Source organism: Paramisgurnus dabryanus, chromosome 19 (assembly GCF_030506205.2).
Source record: "Paramisgurnus dabryanus chromosome 19, PD_genome_1.1, whole genome shotgun sequence".
NCBI lineage: Eukaryota > Metazoa > Chordata > Actinopteri > Cypriniformes > Cobitidae > Paramisgurnus > Paramisgurnus dabryanus.
In genome coordinates, this window is record NC_133355.1 from 7,273,031 (window position 1) to 7,293,448 (window position 20,418).

General features: G+C 36.8%; 1 protein-coding gene and 1 long non-coding RNA gene across 2 annotated transcripts; both read left to right on the top strand.

Moving 5' to 3' along the window:
- The first annotated feature begins 271 nt into the window (after positions 1-271).
- LOC135773417 (uncharacterized) lies at positions 272-15,225 on the top strand. Its single transcript, XM_065282974.1, has 7 exons — positions 272-453; positions 653-845; positions 946-1,269; positions 5,100-5,333; positions 5,646-7,650; positions 8,629-13,556; positions 15,214-15,225. The coding sequence occupies exons 1-7, from the start codon at positions 272-274 to the stop codon at positions 15,223-15,225; spliced, it is 7,878 nt and encodes a 2,625-aa protein (XP_065139046.1).
- A 2,269-nt stretch (positions 15,226-17,494) lies between these two features.
- LOC135771627 (uncharacterized) lies at positions 17,495-18,479 on the top strand. The gene is made up of 3 exons (XR_010542976.1): positions 17,495-17,772; positions 17,988-18,074; positions 18,157-18,479. It is a non-coding gene; the product is annotated as an uncharacterized lncRNA (long non-coding RNA).
- The last annotated feature ends 1,939 nt before the right edge of the window (positions 18,480-20,418 follow it).

Genomic DNA, 20,418 nt, shown 5'->3' on the forward strand with positions numbered 1-20,418 from the left:
TTATGTTGTACATGATATTTGCAAAATATTTGAACATACACAGGGGTCATGTTGGAAATTAGCTTTTTAATGTTTCCTATAAAGTTCTCCTGTGGTTCTTGTAGTTTGAGTGAATTTTTTGCTTTTGTTGTTGAGTTTTTATTTTCTTATGTAGTTTCTTAAATGCATTGTTTGTCTCCTTTTTTGTAATTTAGGTGTGAAGTGTAGTTATTTTGTTCAGTGTACTAAGTTTTTTTTTAAATATTTTTGTAGTACTTTACCCACAGGCAAAATGTCATCTGCAAAGCGACCTTGTTCTGAGGTGGAAGGCTACGTTCATCAAGTGTCCCCAGTACTGCAGTCTGTGAAGGCAAAATATTTCACTGCTGTGCTCCAGGAGGCTGACCGCAATACTCGTGTTGTGGTATTTGACATGCAGCACCACAATGTTTTTCAGTGTGTGGAGAAGGACAGGCAAGTGAAAGAACTGTCTCTTAGATAATTCGTTTATTGTTTTACAACAGCAGCATGTCATCCTTGCTCACAGTATTGTTTGAATATGTATTGACTTAGCTAATCCATTCAGCAGCAGCAAAGCACTTCTACTTTGCCAAGACCTAGCATTTACATTGTCAAATCCTTTGACTGATTTTGTTTTAATCTCCTCTTACAGGAGTCCTGTGAAACTAAGTGGGGTAAGATTAAGCCCCTCTCTTCAAAATCAGGGAAGAGACGATGTCCTTGTCAATAGCTACAGCAGAGTTTCCATCATTAGACGGTTACCGTTTGCTTTTGATGGTCTGAGAGCTACCAGTGACTCCAAAACACTAAGAGACATTGCCAATGATGTCAGGCAATATCAGCGGGTAATTTTTTTTCATGCTGAACGTTTAAAGTTTGCAGATGTTACTGCGGCGAGTAATGGATATGACTTTTAACCCTAAATTTGTATCTTACTTGTCACAGGTGACCGTCCAAGTCAAAGTGGTAAGGCTTTTGTTCCAGAAGCAGACCTTGACTCGCCATAACCAGCAAGTGTTGAGGAAAACGTACCGCATTGCTGACAAGACTCTCAGCATGACCTTAAGTGTCTGGGGTGATGGTCATATTGATGTTGGACATTGGTGTGAGCTGCAGAATGTTTCTGTGAGGAAGATTGGTACAAAGCCACGCCTTTCAACCACTCTGCAGACCAAGATGACGCGTCTGAAGGATTTGGGTCGTTTCATTGAGACTGCTGAAGATGACATTGTCACCATGGAGGGAGAAATTGTCGACACCCAAATAAGAGTGAGTCATTTATGTCCAAAGTTCCACAAAATGAATACGGTAAATGCCTCTACGTTAATGAATTATTGTAATCAGTGTGATGCCTTTGGTAAAACGACGAAAATCAAGTCCATTTTGAATGGACATATAACAATTGATGTAAAGTCCACTCACAACAAAATTGTGATGGATGATGGTAATTTCCGTCAGCTCTTAAATTTCTCCCAAGAGTTTAAAGAAAATACTGATGACCTGGCATCCCAAATTTTGAGCCACGACAATCTGAAAGTTGAAATGTTTGATCATGAAGTTTTACGTGCAGTGTTCATTAAAGTTGGTGAATGTAGCAGTGCTGTTCCTGGTAGTAGCAGTTCAAATGGAACCATGGCAAATGCAGTGTGTGATGCAGAATCCCTAGGGCTTAACTTTGTTTTCCCAGAGGACCCAGAATTGTCTTAAGTTGTATTAATGAATTGTAAAATGTGATTTATGGGGGATTTTGAGTGTTTGTTTTAATGTTCTTAGCTAACCCCTTTTTTGTTTATGGCTGACATGTGACGTCCTTTTCAGGGGCCTTTTCATTTTTTTCCTGTTTATTTTAATTTGAATTTTTTTTAAACGAGCCTTTGTGTTTCTGTGTGATCCATGCCTTAAATGTTTAATAAAAATTGTTTGATCTTATTACCCGAGTTTCTCTTTTTCATAGGTGAAGCAAGTCACTTATTTAACTTGTGTAGGTTTGAAACTTTTAAATGTTATTGAAATTAAGTAAACAAACTTTTAAATTAACTTAAAGATAACTTAAACTGTCAGTTAACGCAAACTTAAGTTTAAGCCTTATTAAATGCACTGTAAAACCTGAAAGTTAACTCCACTCAAACCATTTAAGGAAACTGGTTGCTTTAAACCATGTAAGTTTTTAAACTCCTACATTTGAGTACTGTGAACTTTGAGTCATATGCAATTATGCACTTATGTTTTAGTGTGAACTTAAATATGCATAACAGCATATGACTCACATTTTAGTACTATAAACCTAACAAATTATGTTTTAAAACTTGAATGACACCCCTGCTTTAAACCAAACTCAGTTCCTGGAGGGCCGGTGTCCTACAGAGTTTAGCTCCAACCAGCTGCAGCACACCTGCTTGGTAGTTTCTAGTAATCCTGAAGACGTTGATTAAAAAAGCATCAGGTGTTTTTGATTAGGGCTGGATCTAAACTCTGCAGGGACACCAGCCCTCCAGGAATTGAGTGCGACACCCCTGGTTTAACTGCATGAGCGCCTATTTTCCTAGAGTTCCCTGGGGGTAAAAATGACCCCAGAAATGAAGTGATTACACAAAATGTATACATTTTTAATGATACAAGTTATTGTATAGATGGGAAGTACTTTTGTACCCGTTTACCACTCAATTCCTCAACTACACCATTAGCTTGCCGGTAAATATCAAATTTTTGTAAAATTCACAAATTATCTAAATTTGATTTAAATTGTTTTAAGATATTGATCTAGATGTTATGTGTTGAATTCAACCATTTGGTGTTTAGAATGAAAAATAGTTTTATGGTTACAGTTTAGGAAATAAATAATTTTGACCAGCAGATGCCCATAGAGACCCATTCATTTTACTGGAAGTGGCCAACTGCTCAACATCAATACTTGAGTGAAATATTTTGTGAATTTGTTTATATAAACATAAGAAATGTCATTAAAAATAAAAAGTACTTTAAATTGTATAATTTTTAGTAGTTTTTGATGCATTTTGAAATGTCTGCTTTTACAAAAGGCCACAGAAATTTGACTAAATGTAAGTTTGTTTTGCATCTGTGGCTGTTTTTTTGCCAAAATCTGTAAAAAATGCTCTGTGGCAGTCATACTTTTTTTGTGTGTGTGTGATTGAGCATGTTTATTCTATATTGCATTTGTGCTTTGGAACCAGGCCTACCTTTCTGTGTCAAAATTTTCAGATTAATTCTGGATGCATTGATTTTATTGAATGAATAACAATAAAAAAAAAATTTGTTTGCATATCCCATTCATTTCAATTGGGGTCATTGGTGAATTTTTTTAACTAAATAAAAGTGGCTTGGGGGTAAGATTGACCCCTAGGGACTTATTAGGGTTAACGCAACCAGTTTCCTTAAATGGTTTCAGTCAGTTTAGGTTTTACAGTGTATACATATAACAGTAGTTTTAAGGACTGTTTACCTTTTCTTTGTAAATGATGGGAAACACACAGCAGATAGTGACCATTGACTTCTATAGTAGGAATAAAAAATCTGATGGAATTTAATGGGTCTCATCAACTGTTAGCTTACTATCATTTATCAAAACATTTTCTTCATTTATCACAAAACTTTCAAATTATTTTTTTCCTACTATGGAAGTCAATGGTCACTGTGTGCTGTGTTTACCACCATTTCTCAAAATATCTTCTTTTGTGTTCATCAGAAAAAGAAATTCATATAGGTTTATGACAACATGAAGATGAGTAAATGTCATTCATTTTAAAGTGAACTATCCCTTTAAGATGTGAGAATCTTCACAGACACATTAGTGCACATGCTAGCCAATTAATCAAGCAGTACCTGATCTTAATTTGTAGTATATGAGGGAGAGAGGATGGGCTGCTTGGTTTTTCTGTTTTCCTACAGCAGGTAAGTTTGTTTTAGAAGTGTTTGTATGTTGATTATTTCTTCTTGGTATAAGTTAAGTAAATTTTGCTGAAATATTTAAGAACATGTACATTTTGTTTCCTGTTTGTTTTGACCATGTGGTCAAAATGGCTACTCCTTTGAAGTGTTTTCTCATTTCTTTATTAGATACAGTTTTCTCATTAAGCTAGTGTATTGTTTGACATGTAATGTATTGTATTGTATTGTAATTCTGGAGCTAACTTGAAGGCAATGTAATGTTTAATGTTAGGGATTTGTGTGTGTGTTTTTGGTAAAGTAATGCACAGGAATTTACCAATTCTGATTCAGATTGTCTGAACAATATATAAACAAAATGATTCACTGTTAGTTCTCCCCATTATATTTTGTTGACAATTTAATTGATGATAATGCTTTGAATAGTTTATATTTAGCTGTGAAAAGTGTGTTTTATAATTAGTGAAACATTTAATTAGAATATATTGGTTCTACATACTAAACAAAACTTTATTCTTTTAATGTGTGTTTGTAAACTGATAAGAGTGTGAGTTGAGGTAACATTTATAATTTTTGTATATGTAAAAAAAATTATTGGAGCTTTATATTAAGTTATTAAAATGCATAATGCTTGTCACTCTTCTTTTTTCATAGGCTGGTACACTGGTAAAGGACAGCAAGTTGAGGTTAGTTAAACTTTTCGAAATTTAACAACAGTATTTAAAATATTCTGCTTAAGTAAACTTAAATGTATGGCGAAGCATATCTGACAAGTACACCCTTTCTTTTATGTGTGGTGATGGACTGGTTATAGACTGCGAGTTGAGGCAAGTTAAATGTTTGTTTGTTTTCATTGTAAAATTTTAGTGTATCCATGCTTGCTAGATAATATTATTAGAGAATCATCAGTACTTGTGCTTTGTCAAAGACTTAAGCAAATGTTAATTATGTTTTGCTGGTGATATAAAGTCTCACATTGATGACTTTACATCAAGTAACCTTTCTTATTCTTTTGTTTCCTGTTCTGTTGATGTTAAAGCAACCCATTTTCATGTAAAGTATGTTATTAATTTGTACTTTTTGAATAGATACAGTGTGATAGAATAGGTACATGTTTTGATATTTTACTTTTTTTTTAAGAACCGAAACGTCCCATCTCATAAGTATATGAAGTAATTCCGTTTCCATGTTTACAGATGCCGCGACCAAAGAAGAGGTCAACAATAGCCAAACGGCTATACGCACAGAGATGTGCAAGTACAGAGGTTCCGCCACTTCCTCTTAAAACAATGGCAGAGGCTTCACCACCTCCTCTTAAAACATTCAAGGTTGAGGTAACGCCGCTTCCTCATAAAAAAATGGCTGACTGCTCCGGCAGTTGTAATCTTGGTGCCACCCAGCAGGTTCTCCCCTGTCCTGCAATAAAACCGGTAGAGGCTTCATTGCTCCCTGTTCAAAGAACTAGAGCATTTCCCAATGAGCAGATATCTTCATTGGTTCCAAATACTTCCGATACTTTGCAATGTACTTCTGATACTTTGCAATATACTTCCGATACTTTGCAATACCCTTCTATTACTTTGTCACTGGTTCAACAAAAACTATCAAAAAGCAACCCAAATTTCCACAGGTCTGACCAACCTCTCAAAATTTCCAGAGAATCTGCAGAAAGGTTTGTGACCCCCAAAAAATTGAGTAAGAATTCTTTGAAAACTTTAAATGCGTGTTTTGATTCTCCACAGAAAGCAGTTCTAAAAGGGTCTTTTGATCAAGCTGATGCCCGCTTTGGAGATTCACGCAACAGACAGTGTGGAGCCATAAGTCTGACAGCGGTGTTGAAAAGCAAGCTGAAGAATGTGCTGACATGGACGACAGAAGATCTTGATGCTGTCTTGGTTGCAGGAACACACCTTTACGAGTCTTTAAGAAACCAGGGTAACATTAAAGACTGTGAAGTCAAGGGTAGGAATTACATTGCAGTTCATGAATTACCCAGGAGACATGTGCTGGGTAATACTGCATTTTCCATCGAGTACACGCAGTCTCTGACTGGTTTTGTTAATGTCAATGAGTTCCATGAGTATGACGAAGCCATAAGTGGTGTAGCCATGCCACTTGATGTAGCCCTTCAGCAAGCTCTTCTGAATGCTGATGCTTTCCTCTTAACTATTTGTGCCAACACATCTGTAGTTATTAAGCAGGGATCATGGTATGCAGTTGTTGACTCTCATGCCATCACAACAGACACAAGTTGTGTTGTGTATCACAGTACCATAGAGTCTTTGTACAACTATATTAATGACATGGCACAGTTGTTTGGGCAACCTAAGCCACCATTTGAGATAACTGGAGTTTTGGTTCATGCAGATGCAGAAGTTTGTGATTCATTGGAAGAAGAAGTTGGCAGCAGTTTTCCGTGCTCTTCTGTTAAAGCTCTTTACAGTGAAGTCTTAAAAGGCAAACCCAAGGTATATACATCTGCAGAGACTGAGGTAAGGACATCTGATTTTCAAGTAGAGTCTGTCAAGCTCCGGCAAGCCCAGATGAAGTACCCAATGAAAATGCAATCAAAATCCCTGAAAAAACCCATGAAAACTAAACAAAATGGTCCTGCAAATTCACATGAAAATGTTTTGAAAGATTGTCCACAGAAACCACTGCTGCAAGGTTCCTTTCATCAAGGTGATGCCCGTTTTGGAGACTCCCGCAACAGACAGTGTGGTGCTGTCAGTTTGACAGCAGTGTTGACAAGCAAGATAAAGAATGTGCTGACCTGGACAACACAAGATCTTGATGGTGTTTTGGTGTCAGGAACACTGCTTTATGAAACTTTACGAAACCAGGGTAACATAAATGACCAGGAAGCTATGGGTAGGCATTACATTGCAGTCCATGAGTTACCAAGGAGACATGTGCTGGGTAATACAGTCTTTTACATCGAGTATACAGATTCTCTGACCGGATTGGTAAATGTTGATGTTTATGATGAAGCCGTTAGCAGTGTGGTTATGCCACTTGATGTAGCTCTTCAGCAAACTCTACTGAGTGCTGATGCTTTCCTTTTGACTTTATCTGCGAACACGTGTGCTGTCATTAAGCAGGGATCATGGTATGCTTTTGTTGATTCTCATGCTGTCAAAACTGAGACAAGTTATGTTGCTTATCACAGCAGTATACAATCTTTGTACAACTACATTAAAAACATTGCAATGTCTTTTGGTGTAAATGAGCCAGTATTTGAGATAACCGGAGTTATGGTTCATATAGATGCTGTTGACACTCAGTTGCTGGAAGAAGACCACAGCAGTCTTCCGTGTTCTTCAGATAAAGTGCTTTACAGTAAAATCGTAAAACGCACACCCAAGGTATGTGAATCTGTCATGACTGAGGTAAGTGCATCTCCCATTTTATTACCTGATGATGTTCAAAATGCAACAAGAAAGAATCTTCCAATGCATACAAACCAAGCTGTCATGCAAAGTAAAGGTAAAAAAGCAAAAAGGAAAAAGCTGTTTGATTTCCCAGACAAACAGTTGTCAAAAGGCCATGTTGAGGATGTTGTAACTGGTGAAATGGTTATTACCGACGTTACTATTCCAGACATATTTTTCTGTCCTTTGACTCACGAAGATCAGCAAGCTCTATGTAAAGTTGTGCTTCTGACAAATGATAACAGTGACTGTAATATTGTCATAAACTTTGGTCCCATTGCAGGTCCGTGTCAGACCAAGAGTATCAAAGCAGATGGTAACTGTTTTTTTAGATCTGTGGCACATGCGATATGTGGAAGCGAGGAGAAACATTTGAAAATTCGCCGTGCAGTTGTCAAACACCTGAAAATGAATGGTCCAATGTTTCAGAGGTATGTCAGAAGGGAGTATGCTTCAGTAGATGACTATTTGACACAGTGTAGAATGTTTTATTCTGGGTCATGGGTAACTGAAATTGATATATTTGCTGCTTCTGATTTCTTTAAAACGACTATAATGACATTTAACAATGGCAGATGGAGTGCTCATAACCCTAGTGGAGAGGTATTGACACACAATGCAATTTATTTAAACAATTGTAACAACAATCATTATGAAGTTGTAACATGTGTTAAGCACAGAAATCAAGACAACATTTGTGCAGGAGCATGTGACAGTGCAACATCAAATGAGACGAGGAGTAAGCCATGTTTGCGAAAAAGGAAGGTAAGCGACGCTACAGAATCTTCTGTAACCAATAGGCATTGGAAAAGATACTGCAGCAACAGTGAGTACAGACAAAAAATACTGATCTTCATGAAAACAAAATACTGTCATGATACTGATTACAGGAAGAGCAAAATTGAGTCTGCCAAAGCAAAATACTGTCATGATGATCTTTATAGAGAAAGTAAACTTGACTTTGCCAGAGCAAAATACTGTTCTGATGTTGTTTACCGGGAGCATAAACTTGACTCTGCCATAGCAAAATACTGTGGTGATGTTGTTTACAGGGAGAGTAAACTTGACTCTGCCAAAACAAGATACTGTCATGATGCTGTTTACAGAAAACGTAAACTCGACTCTGTCAAAGCAAAATATGGTCATGATGCTGTTTACAGGGTGAGTAAACTTAAAAATCTTCATGATGTATATTACAAAAATGTTGACGTTCGTATGGTTAAATGTGAACGCTCAAAACTTAAGTACTCAAGTAACATGCAGTTTAAGAAACTTGTTTGCAAATATTCTCAAGTGAAATACAAGAGGAATGTGGGTTTTCAAACAAGAGTACGTGAGTATTCAAAGAAGAAATATCTTCGAAACCTGGCTTTTAAAGCAAGAGTACGTGAGTATTCAAAGAAGAAATATCTTCGAAACCTGGCTTTTAAAGCAAGAGTATGTGAGTATTCAAAGAAGAAATATCTTCGAAACCTGGCTTTTAAAGCAAGAGTACGTGAGTATTCACCGAAGAAATATCTTCGAAACCTGGCTTTTAAAGCAAGAGTACGTGAGTATTCAAAGAAGAAATATCTTCGAAACCTGGCTTTTAAAGCAAGAGTACGTGAGTATTCAAAGAAGAAATATCTACGAAACCTGGCCTTTAAGGCAAGAGTATGTGAGTATTCCAAAAAGAAATACATGAAAACAAAGAAGGAACAGAAACAAATTAATTCTAGTATTGCTTATTTTCGACAGGAAATAAGTAGAGGTCCAGAGTTTGTGTGCTGTGTCTGTCACCGTTTACTTTTCAGAAAGCAAGTAAAAGAATGCAAAACTGAATGCTATGAAAAGAAAGGAGAACAAATTGCTGCTTTGGCCAGAAGATGCATCACACTGAGGTATGTTCATGTTTGTGATGAGAGATGTTCTGATAATTCTAATGTTTCTTCTGCCGAGTGCAAACTGTGGATCTGTCCAACGTGTCATCGAAAAATCCTATATGGACAGTTGCCTGCGGAAAGTGTTAGTAACAACATGCATTTGGTAGATATACCATATCAGTTGAAATGTCTTAATTCATTAGAACAACATCTTGTTGCTCGTAACATTCCTTTTTTGAAATTGCTCTGTCTTCCCCGTGGGAAACAATGTGGTTGTCATGGACCAGTTGTCTGTGTGCCTGTAAATACCTCTGACATCTGTAATATTCTTCCAAGAAATGAATGTGAAGACATGATGGTAAGGATCAAATTGAAGCGCAAGTTAACATATAAAGGTCATTACGAGTACAAGTATGTTCACACTGATCGTGTTAGAAATGCTTTGAAATATCTAATCAGATGCAATCGGTGGTACAAAGATGTTGAGATTAATGAACGGTGGGTCAACTCTTTGGATGAACCGCCAGAGAATGTTGTTTGTGATGAAATGCAGGAACAAGATGTTGAAAATGGTGATGAGCAAAATGATCCTGAAGAAGAAACTGAGGAAGACTTGACCTACATCAAAGAGCAATGTGGTCTTTTGTCTGACACGTCATTACAACCTGTTGATGTTGGTTCAGAAATAATTGATCAACATTTTCAGGATGTATTAAATGTTGCACCAGCTGAAGGTAAGAGTCCTGTGAAATTGTTATCTGATAAAACTAATGAAGCTAAATGTTTTCCTGTTCTTTTTCCAACTGGTGGCCCAACGTTCCATGATGAAAGGGAAGTTAAAATCACACTGTCACGATACCTGAATGCGAGAATTCTCAATGCAGATGGGCGTTTTGCCCAGAACACAGACTTCATATTCTATGCACAGTATTTGTCAGAATTGGATCAAATTGTTTCTAATGTTTCTATTGCTTTACGAAAAGGTTCAGACAACAGTTTGTTACAGGCAATTACATCAGATGTGCTCAGGAAGCCAGAATCGTTAACCAAGTTGCTGAATTACGATGAAGGGTACAAGTTTTTGAGGCCGGTCCGTGGAACCCCACCATATTGGCAAAGCACTCAGAAAGACCTTTTTGCTCTCATCCGACAACTAGGTATTCCAACTTTCTTTGCATCATTCAGCTCAGCAGATCTAAGGTGGCCTGAAATGATAAAAAACATTCTTAATCAAGAAGGTAAGAATTTAAATGTTGATGAGCTTGATTGGTCCGAAAAATGTGGGCTGATTAGAAGAAATCCTGTCACTGCTGCAAGAATGTTTGACCATAGGTGGCATTGTTTTTTGAAAGATGTAATTATGTCTCCTGCTCAACCTATTGGAAAGGTAATTGATTACTTTTACCGTGTGGAATTTCAGCAGCGTGGATCTCCTCATGTTCATTGTCTGTTTTGGGTAGAAAATGCTCCAAAGTTAAATGAAGACAATGAAGACAATGATGCTTTGGTTGCTGCATTTGTAGATCGTTACATCACTTGTGAGATCCCGAGTGAGGAGGATACTGAATTGTATGAGACCGTCAACAGTGTTCAGAAGCATAGTGTCAGACATTCTAAGACATGTCGTAAGAAAAACACAGTTTGTAGGTTTAATTTTCCACGACCACCATCTAGTCGCACATTTATATCAAGAGCATATTTGGGGAAATGCAATGATGAAAATGAGACTGCAAGTGCAATTTTGAAGAAAATTAAAAGTGCCTTAACAGATTCTGATGTTAATTTTATTTCAACAGATGCATTTTTTCAATCTATTGGGATTGATCAGGCTGTGTTTGAGAAGGCTTACAAGAAATGTTCAAAGAAGAAAAGTGTTGTCTTGAAACGAAATCCAAATGATGTTTGGGTAAACCAGTATAACAAACATCTTATACGTGCGTGGCAAGGCAACATGGATATCCAGTATGTAACTGATGCTTACTCTGTAGTGGTTTATATTATTAGTTATATCACAAAAGCAGAGCAAGAAATGGGACTGTTGCTGCAACGTGCACAGAATGAAGCGATGGATGGAAATGTTGAAGCCAGATCAGCTTTGAGAAGGTTGGGAAGTATATATCTACACAACAGGGAGATCTCTGCTCAAGAGGCGGTGTATCGACTAACAGGTATGCACTTGAAAGAATGTTCTCGCAAAGTCCAGTTTATTCCAATTGGCACAGACCCTGTGAAAATGAGTTTACCTCTGCGTGTACTGCAAGCCAAACATGAGCAATCAGGTGAGAACAGTACTATTTGGATGAAGAGTCTCGTTGACAGGTACAAGAGTAGACCCAAAACGCAAACTTTTGATGTTATGTGTATTGCAAGTTTTTGTTCAGAATACAGGATTTTGTCACAATCTGAGATTTCTTCCAAAAAGTCCTCCAAAGACAAAGTGGTCAAGCTTAACAACAACTGTGGTTATATGATACGCAGAAGTCGAACCAAACCGGCAGTGGTCAGGTATCCAAGATTTTCACCGACAAAGGATTCAGAGAAGTACCACCATTCATTGTTACAACTTTTTTTACCACATTATGAAGATTGGCAGTTGAAGCCAGATAATTTTAACACTTATGAAGATTTCTACAGCAATGGTGCTGTAAAATGTGGAAGTACTCTGGCAAGTGTTAAGTGTATTGTTGATGCAAATCGAGCAATTTTTGAAAAGGAAAGTGATCAAATGGATAGAGCTCAACAGCTTTTAGAGCAAGGTGTTGATTTAGAAGATGCTTGGGCTCTACTGTGCCCTGAAACTGAGAAAGAACGAGATGAATGTTTAAGTATAAAAAAGAAAAAAGTATTGGCAGATGAAGATGATTCGGACACACTTATTCCAGATCTTGCAGGAAATGCTCAAACTGCATTTACAATTGATACTAGTAATGCTACAATGTCTAGAGATGAAGCATTGAGTTTACTAAGATCTTTAAACACTGAACAATCTGCAATATTTCACAAAGTCCGTAAATGGTGTCTTCAGAAAGTATATGGTGAAAATTCTGAACCATTTTTCTTGTTTGTTACGGGTGGAGCAGGCACAGGAAAAAGTCATTTAATCAAAGCAATTTACTATGAATCTTGTAGGCTTTTATCTCAGCTGTCTGATAACCCTGATGATAGAACTGTGATTTTATGTGCTTCAACAGGTGTGGCCGCTTACAACATTGGTGCCACAACCATCCACAACACCTTTTCTATTGGTGCTAATGTCAAGTTGCCATATCAACCTTTAAGTGATGACAAAATCAATTCTCTGCGTTCCAAAATGGCTTGTTTGCAAATTTTAATCATTGATGAAATGTCCATGGTTGACCATTACCTTTTGTCTTATGTTCATGGCAGGTTGAGACAAATCAAGCAAACTGGTGACTATTCTGTCTTTGGAAAAGTAAGTATTGTTGCTGTAGGAGATTTTTATCAGCTTCCACCTGTCAAAGGTACTCCCCTCTATGCCGATGCAAAAGGAGTGAACCTTTGGGACAACATCTTTAAAATTGCTGAATTAACAAAAGTTGTTAGGCAAGAAGATGCGTCTTTTGCAGAAATGTTAAATCGTCTGAGAGTTCGTAAAAAGAATGAACCTCTGAATCTAAGTGATGTTAACATGCTGAAGCAATGTGAAACTGGTGAGGTATGTACTGATATTCACATATTTCCTACAAATTCAGAAGTTGATGAATATAACATGCTCAGGCTTCATGAGTGTTGTCCCGACGTGATCAGTATTCGAGCTCGTGATTTTGTGAGGAATCCTAAAACTGGAAGAATGGAACCCAAGGTTGGAATGCATACAAAAGTTTTCAACTCTTGTTTATCTACATTTGTTTCCTTGGGTGTTGGAGCAAGAGTAATGTTAAAGAAAAATGTGGATGTTTCTGATGGCCTTGTTAATGGAGCCTTTGGCACTGTTGTCCATGTAAGTGAAAGTCAGAAACACGATGACCATGACAATGATTTCCCCTCAGCTATTCACGTAGAATTTGATGATCCAAATGTTGGTAAAGTTCAGCGATCAAAACAACAGCCAAGATTTTCCAGAAATGCAACTGTTATTGAAGCAGTAGAAGATCAAGTCACAAATGACGGTGGCATAAGACGTCAGTTTCCACTGAAATTGGCATGGGCGTGCACTGTTCACAAAGTGCAAGGGCTTACAGTAGATAAAGCTGTTGTATCCCTTAACAAGATCTTTGCTCCAGGACAAGCATATGTTGCATTGAGTCGTGTTAGAACCATTGATGGATTGATAATTCAAAACTTCAAGGAGTCTGCCATATATTGCAATGATAAAATTGAGCAAGCAATGAAAAATATGGTAAAATTTTCTTTAGAAAATAATACTTTCAAAAATACACCTGGTATATTTAGAATTGCTCTTCATAATGTGCAAAGTCTTCAAGCACACATTCAAGATGTTCGCGCTCACAGACAGCTTTTGAATACAGATTGTATTTGTTTAACTGAAACCTGGTTAAAAGCTGAAGACAAGGAAGATGAAGTACAGATACCAGGATTTAATTTGAAGCATAATCCAAGAGCTAATTGTTATGACAACAGCAGTCTGCTTTTCAGTAATTTAAAACGCCAACGAGGAGGAGGAGTTGGAATATACTGTTGTGAAAATGTGGTTTCCAATGTCATCATTCCAGAAGCTTGTAATTTGGAATGTCTCTACTTGGCAATTCCACATTTGAATTTAAATGTTGCACTGCTGTACAGACCAAATTCATATCCAATTGACATGTTTCGACTAAATGTATCACATGTCATTGCTGAGTTGGAGAAACATCCAGGAACCAAACTAATTATGGGAGACTTCAATGAAGATATCATAACATCATCTACAATTAGGATGTTGATGGAATTTCATGGATACAGTCAACATGTGCAACATCCAACAACTGAGAAACGTACATTAATAGATCACGTATATGCTAAAGATGCACAAAATATTTCAGTTGAAATTATTTCAACTTATTATAGTTATCACGAGGCAGTGCTAGTTACAGTAGGGTAATGTGTATGTACATTGAACACTATATAACTTTGATTTCTCTTGTCTATTTGTCTTTGTCTGTCTGTTCTACAATGTGATGCTGACACTGAGAGTAATGTCTACAACATGATGTACAGGTTTGCAACTGGTAAAGGTATGCTACTAAACTATCTATCAAATGGTTAACTTAAAGATGCAACTGTTTCATTTGGTACTACCATATTTACAAGGAAGAAAGTCATGTAAGGTATTTCACTTGTATGGAATTTATGCCCATTCTGAACCAAGATATTTGTATTACTGCATTGTGTGTTCCTTTTTGTACATTCCATGTGCTACTCATGCTGAGAATCCAAGATGGCCAGATTACTACCAACTGCATCCCAGCTTTTATACGGCTATCACAGAGTCCTACATTTCACATAACACCTGGTCTTTCTAGAACTTCAAAAACACATAGGTAAGGTTGCACATAGCTTATAAATTTAATTGTAAACAAAATGTTTCAGATTTATGTGACTCTGTATACAACTTATGCCTAATTACTACCATAACAGAAGCCTTTCTACAAGCCATCCATACAACACTGGATGCTTCCAAACAGCATAGGAAGTATCCATCAAAGCCTGCCTGCATTCCTACAGTTTTCTACAGTTTATTTCAGATTTCTGAAATACACTAGACCTCATGAGGTTCTATTCTACACAAACTCAAATTCACAACACAAGGTACGTTTTATAACTTAATATTGCCGATACACAATAATTAATTTAAACCACAAATGAACCCACTAAAAATACATTTTTAGCTTTGTGCAACTCTGAGACTAATAGGCATATTATGAGATCCAAAAACTTCTAGATGTCAACTACTGACAAAAAGGTAATTTAAGAAACTATTTTCATATAACTTGCTAAATTTGTATAGTAAACCCTTCAATTCAGTCAAATACTTATTGATATTTTTGTGTTTTCAGATTTTGTTCTAAAAATTATTCCCTCTACATACTCAATATATCATGCTGGGCCCCATGAGCTCCTATGAAGAAGTAAACAACATATTTAAAGGTAAATTAAGTTTGTATAATGTGTGCAAAACCTTAAAATACACACTATGTTTTATGCATTAATTCACTAACTATACATTTCAGCTTTTTACAGTTTTTATCTCAATAACCACTGGTGATATTCTGAAGTTGAGTCCTGTACAAGTAAACTCCCAGTAAATGTTAAAATTGTTTTCATGTTCTAAAGACACAGTCTCTGTTCAAAACCTGCTGTGAAATTTTGAGGCCTTTGAACTATTGTATAGAAACCCACAACTTCAAAAAGGTGAGCTTAAAAGATTAAACGCATTCTGATCACAAGTTGTTTATTTTGTTAATCTTACTGATTTCATTGTTTTTCCTCCTCTTATAGGGAACACAACAGACTCAACAACTATCAGTTTAGAGAATATCCTAACAGAATTGTAAATGGATGCAGGCAGTTGATAGTAAAATTTGAGCTATAAAACTCAATCACACGTTGTGTACAGAGACCTCTGTTGATGCAATGCCACACATCATCAGTGAATTTTTCAAACATCCTTTGGTGTTTTGGGTCTGTAAACATCAGACACACTCTTGGTTGACTCAGCTGGGATTGATCAGATCCCCACTTGTGCCCCACCATCACTGGCTCACTTTTTTAACCAAATTGACTTTGAGATTTTCTTTGCAGCTTTTATGTTAGCCTATCTTGTACAGGAAATGACCAACAAAGCCTATTCATCCAACTTTAGAGGGCTCACCATTAACTTTCCAACTCATCCTCTGGCACACCCCTGAGATCCTGGTATTTGTCAACTTACACACATGGCCTCTTCAGTGCAGACCTGCCAATGAAATATCAATAATACTAAGAAGACCTGCTTTGGAGACATGTATGTTAGCACCACATCCGGGCTTGAAGAGGCTAATGTGACGAGCAGGCTGGCAATCAATGCCACACTAATGTCACACTGATTTTTCACACTAATTTAATGTTGTTAGGTGTGGTGCTGTTCAAAGGCAACTGTCTTCTGGCTCCAAAAATTTTTATTGACCATTTAATTGAAAATGGCTTTAGCCACAAAACTCAGAACCTCATCATGTGACCAGCAGTAGCAGTGCTCTCCTGTGCCTGGCAAGCAGCTACTAAGAATGTTTTCCAGGGTTCCCCTTCTGTGACAGAGTGAACATGTTAGTTGATTGCTCTTTCCCCAGCAAATCATGGCCAGCTTGGATCATGAACTTAATACTCTGTGACTGTCTTCTTGAAGTCATTCCAGGTCAGCCAGCACCACACTTAATTTCAAATATGTATGATGCATTAATCCACTGATTATAAACTTTAGCTTTTTACAGTTTTCATCTCAATAACCACTGGTGATATTCTGAAGTTGAGTCCTGTACAAGTAAACTCCCAATAAATGTTAAAATTCTTTTCATGTTTTAAAGACACAATCACGGTTCAAAACCTGCTGTGAAATTTTGAGGCCTTTGAACTATTGTATAGAAACCCACAACTTCAAAAAGGTGAGCTTAAAAGATTAAACGCATTCTGATCACAAGTTGTTTATTTTGTTAATCTTACTGATTTCATTGTTTTCCTCCTCTTAAGGGCACACAACAGACTCAACAACTATCAGTTTAGAGAATATCCTAACAGAATTGTAAATGGATGCAGGCAGTTGATAGTAAAATTTGAGCTAAAAAACTCAATCATCCGTTTTGTACAGAGACCTCTGTTGATGCAATGCCACACATCATCAGTGAATTTTTCAAACATCCTTTGGTGTTTTGGGTCTGTAAACATCAGACACACTCTTGGTTGACTCAGCTGGGATTGATCAGATGCCAACTTGTGCCCCACCATCACTTGCTCACTTTTTTAACCAAATTGACTTTGAGACTTTTTTTGCAGCTTTTATGTTAGCCTATCTTGTACAGGGAATCACCAACAAAGCCTATTCATCCAACCCTAGAGGGCTCACCATTAACTTTCCAACTCATCCTCTGGCACACCCCTGAGATCCGGGTATTTGTCAACTTACACACATGGCCTCTTCAGTGCAGATCTGCCAATGAAATATCAATACTACTAAGAAGACCTGCTTTGGAGACATGAATGTTAGCACCACATACAGGCTTGAAGAGGCATGTGACAAGAGCAGGCTGGCAATCAATGCCACACTAATGTCACACTGCTTTTTCACACTAATGTAATGTTGTTAGGTGTGGTGCTGTCCTAAGGCAACTTTCTTCTGGCTCCAAACATTTTTTTCTGACCATTTTATTGAAAATGGCTTCTGCCAGAAAACTCAGAACCTCATCATGTGACCAGCAGTAGCAGTGCTCTCCTGTGCCTGGCAAGCAGCTACTAAAAATGTTCTCCAGGGTTCCCCTTCTGTGACAGAGTCAACATGTTAGTTGATTGCTCTTACCCCAGCAAATCATGGCCAGCTTGGATCATGAACTTAATACTCTGTGACTGTCTTCCTGAAGTCATTCCAGGTTAGCGAGCACCACACTTAATTTCAAATATGTATGATGCATTAATCCACTAACTACACATTTGAGCTTTTTTACATTTTGACCTCTTTAACCACTAGTAATATTCTGAAGTGCACTACTGTAAATGTGAACTTCCAGTTACTCTAAAAATAGATGCAGAATGTGTTATACATAAATGCATAAATCGGTGTTAATATATGTAATTTCTTTTTCAGCTTTAATGACACAATCACAGTTCAACACCTCCTGTGAAATTGAGGCCTTGTGAACTGCTGTACTGTATAGAAACCCACAACTTAAAGGTTACCTTACAACATCCTTAAATGCGTTTTGATTGTAAGACGTTATTGTTACTGATTTCTTCATTTGTTTTTCCCCTTCTAGTGAATACAGACTCTACTATCAATTAAGAGAATGTACAAACAGAACTGTAAACGGATGCAGTTGATGGTCCATAATATAATTTTGGCTCTGAATTCTCAATCACCCAAGTAATATAACTCTGTAGTACAACTGGAATGGATGGCTTGTATTATAGTTGGCCCAAGTTTAGTTTTTTGAGTATGTGCCAGCCAAAGGAGGATGGCCTGCCCCTGCTGAGCCTGGTTCCTCCTAAGGTTTCTTCCTTCAATTTTTACATTATCAACATCAGCTTACCATTTAAGGGAGTTTTTCCTTGCCACTGTCGCTTTTGGCTTGCTCACATGGGTATTCTGGCACGGTTTATTAAAATAAAACAATATTGTTTGTAATAAATGTAATAAATACAATGTTGATAAATGGACTTGATCTCTGTCATCTATTTACATGAGCATTTGTTTGTAGCAACTATAAAATAAAATTTCCTTCATTTTATTGATTGGAATTCTTGGTATATTAATTTTAATTCGCACACATTCCCTCTAGTAGGTCATTAATTTGAAGTCTAATTGACCAAGATTTCAGTAATTGTTGGATAAATTATGCTAAGGTAAAAATCTACTTTGAATTTCAGTATCTTATGGTTTCATGTACTATAATTAATTACTCTACTCATAAAAAGTAAATGTCTTGATGAATGTTTCACTTATTTTGAACCATGAAACTTACAATTAAAAATGGACTAAATAACAAATTAAACTTGCTATAAACCTACTATCTCAAATCTGACTTATTTTTTAACAACAGGCATCAAAACCACACATTTTAGATTTGTTGCTGTGTGTCATAGGAAGAACATGCATATACTCATATTAGTTCTAAGCACTGAAATGGCAAAAGGAAATAATTTTACCAGAACAGCACATGGGTTCAAAACTACAGGGAAAAATAAACTCAAGAATAACCTTAAGCATATGAACATATTTTTTTAATGTAAAAGAACAAAGTAGCTTATCCTCAGGACAGTACATTGTACACACATATTTGCAATGGTACTTCTGCAGAGATGTGCCACATGGCATTAAACGCATGTCCTTAAAGGTTGTGGATTAGTGGGTTTGCCCAATGAGAAATGTGTGGGAGATTACTGAGGACAGCTATTAGAAGTACAAGAAGTCAAATTGAACAAATAACATGAAAAACATATAATTTCAGAAGTAAATATTGAATTAATCATACCCTAAGTTTTTGTAGATAAATCTATCACATTTATGTTTATTAATTCAGATTTAGACAATGAATACAATGTATATAAGAATCAGGTCCTTAAGTGAGAATCAAGTCAAGAAAAATATTCCTCACAAAGGATTTGAATCCAGTACCACAAGACCTCAAAATCTCAATGCACATGATTTATCAGATGCATCCAGGGGCGTTGCACAAGATCCTGATGGGCCCCCATGCCCCACCCCATAATATACTCCAGACTTTTCAAAGGCCCTCTTTTCCTTTGGGGCCCTGGTAATCAGTACTGGTTTTACCCCCAGTCCGACACCCCTGGATGCATCACTCAGTTAACATGGTTGAACCAGACAGCTGAAAAGAGCTTTCAGAGCTGCAAGTATTACTATATGCCAATCACCAAAAGTGTAGAAATGACACAGCAGAGCAGAAATAAAAAACATACAACGTTTAAGAGAATCAGATAATTAAATAAGAAAGAAGTCAAGACAAACCTCCCTCACACAGGATTTGAACCCATGATCTCAGAATCTCAAAGCATTTGCTTTACCAGATGCACCACTCAGTTCTCACAGTGTAACCATGAAGCTGAAAAGACCTTTCAGAGCTCCAAGCATTGACATATGCCAATCACCAAAGATGCAGAACTGACACTGAAGAGCAGAAATAACAGAAATACATCTATATTGAGAATCAAAAAGCTCAAGTGAGATTGAAGAAAAGAAGAAAATTCTGTATAGTAATGCTATACAATGTAATATACAGTCACATTAATTTACTATGACAAATAGACAACGAACAGAATATCAAAAATCTGTTCAGTCATTTCTGTGCGGATTGCTCCAAACATTATACGAGCAGTACCTGGCATAAAATAAACAAAATTTGTAAAAGGAGTAGTGAAAAAATCATCTACCATATGCTTTACAATAACACATTAACAAAATGTTGGAAAATGACAAACGAGGTATCGTTGCAATCGGCATAAACCAGTGAATACAATTTCACAAAGAAAAAATTAATATCAGACAAAGTATTCAGAAG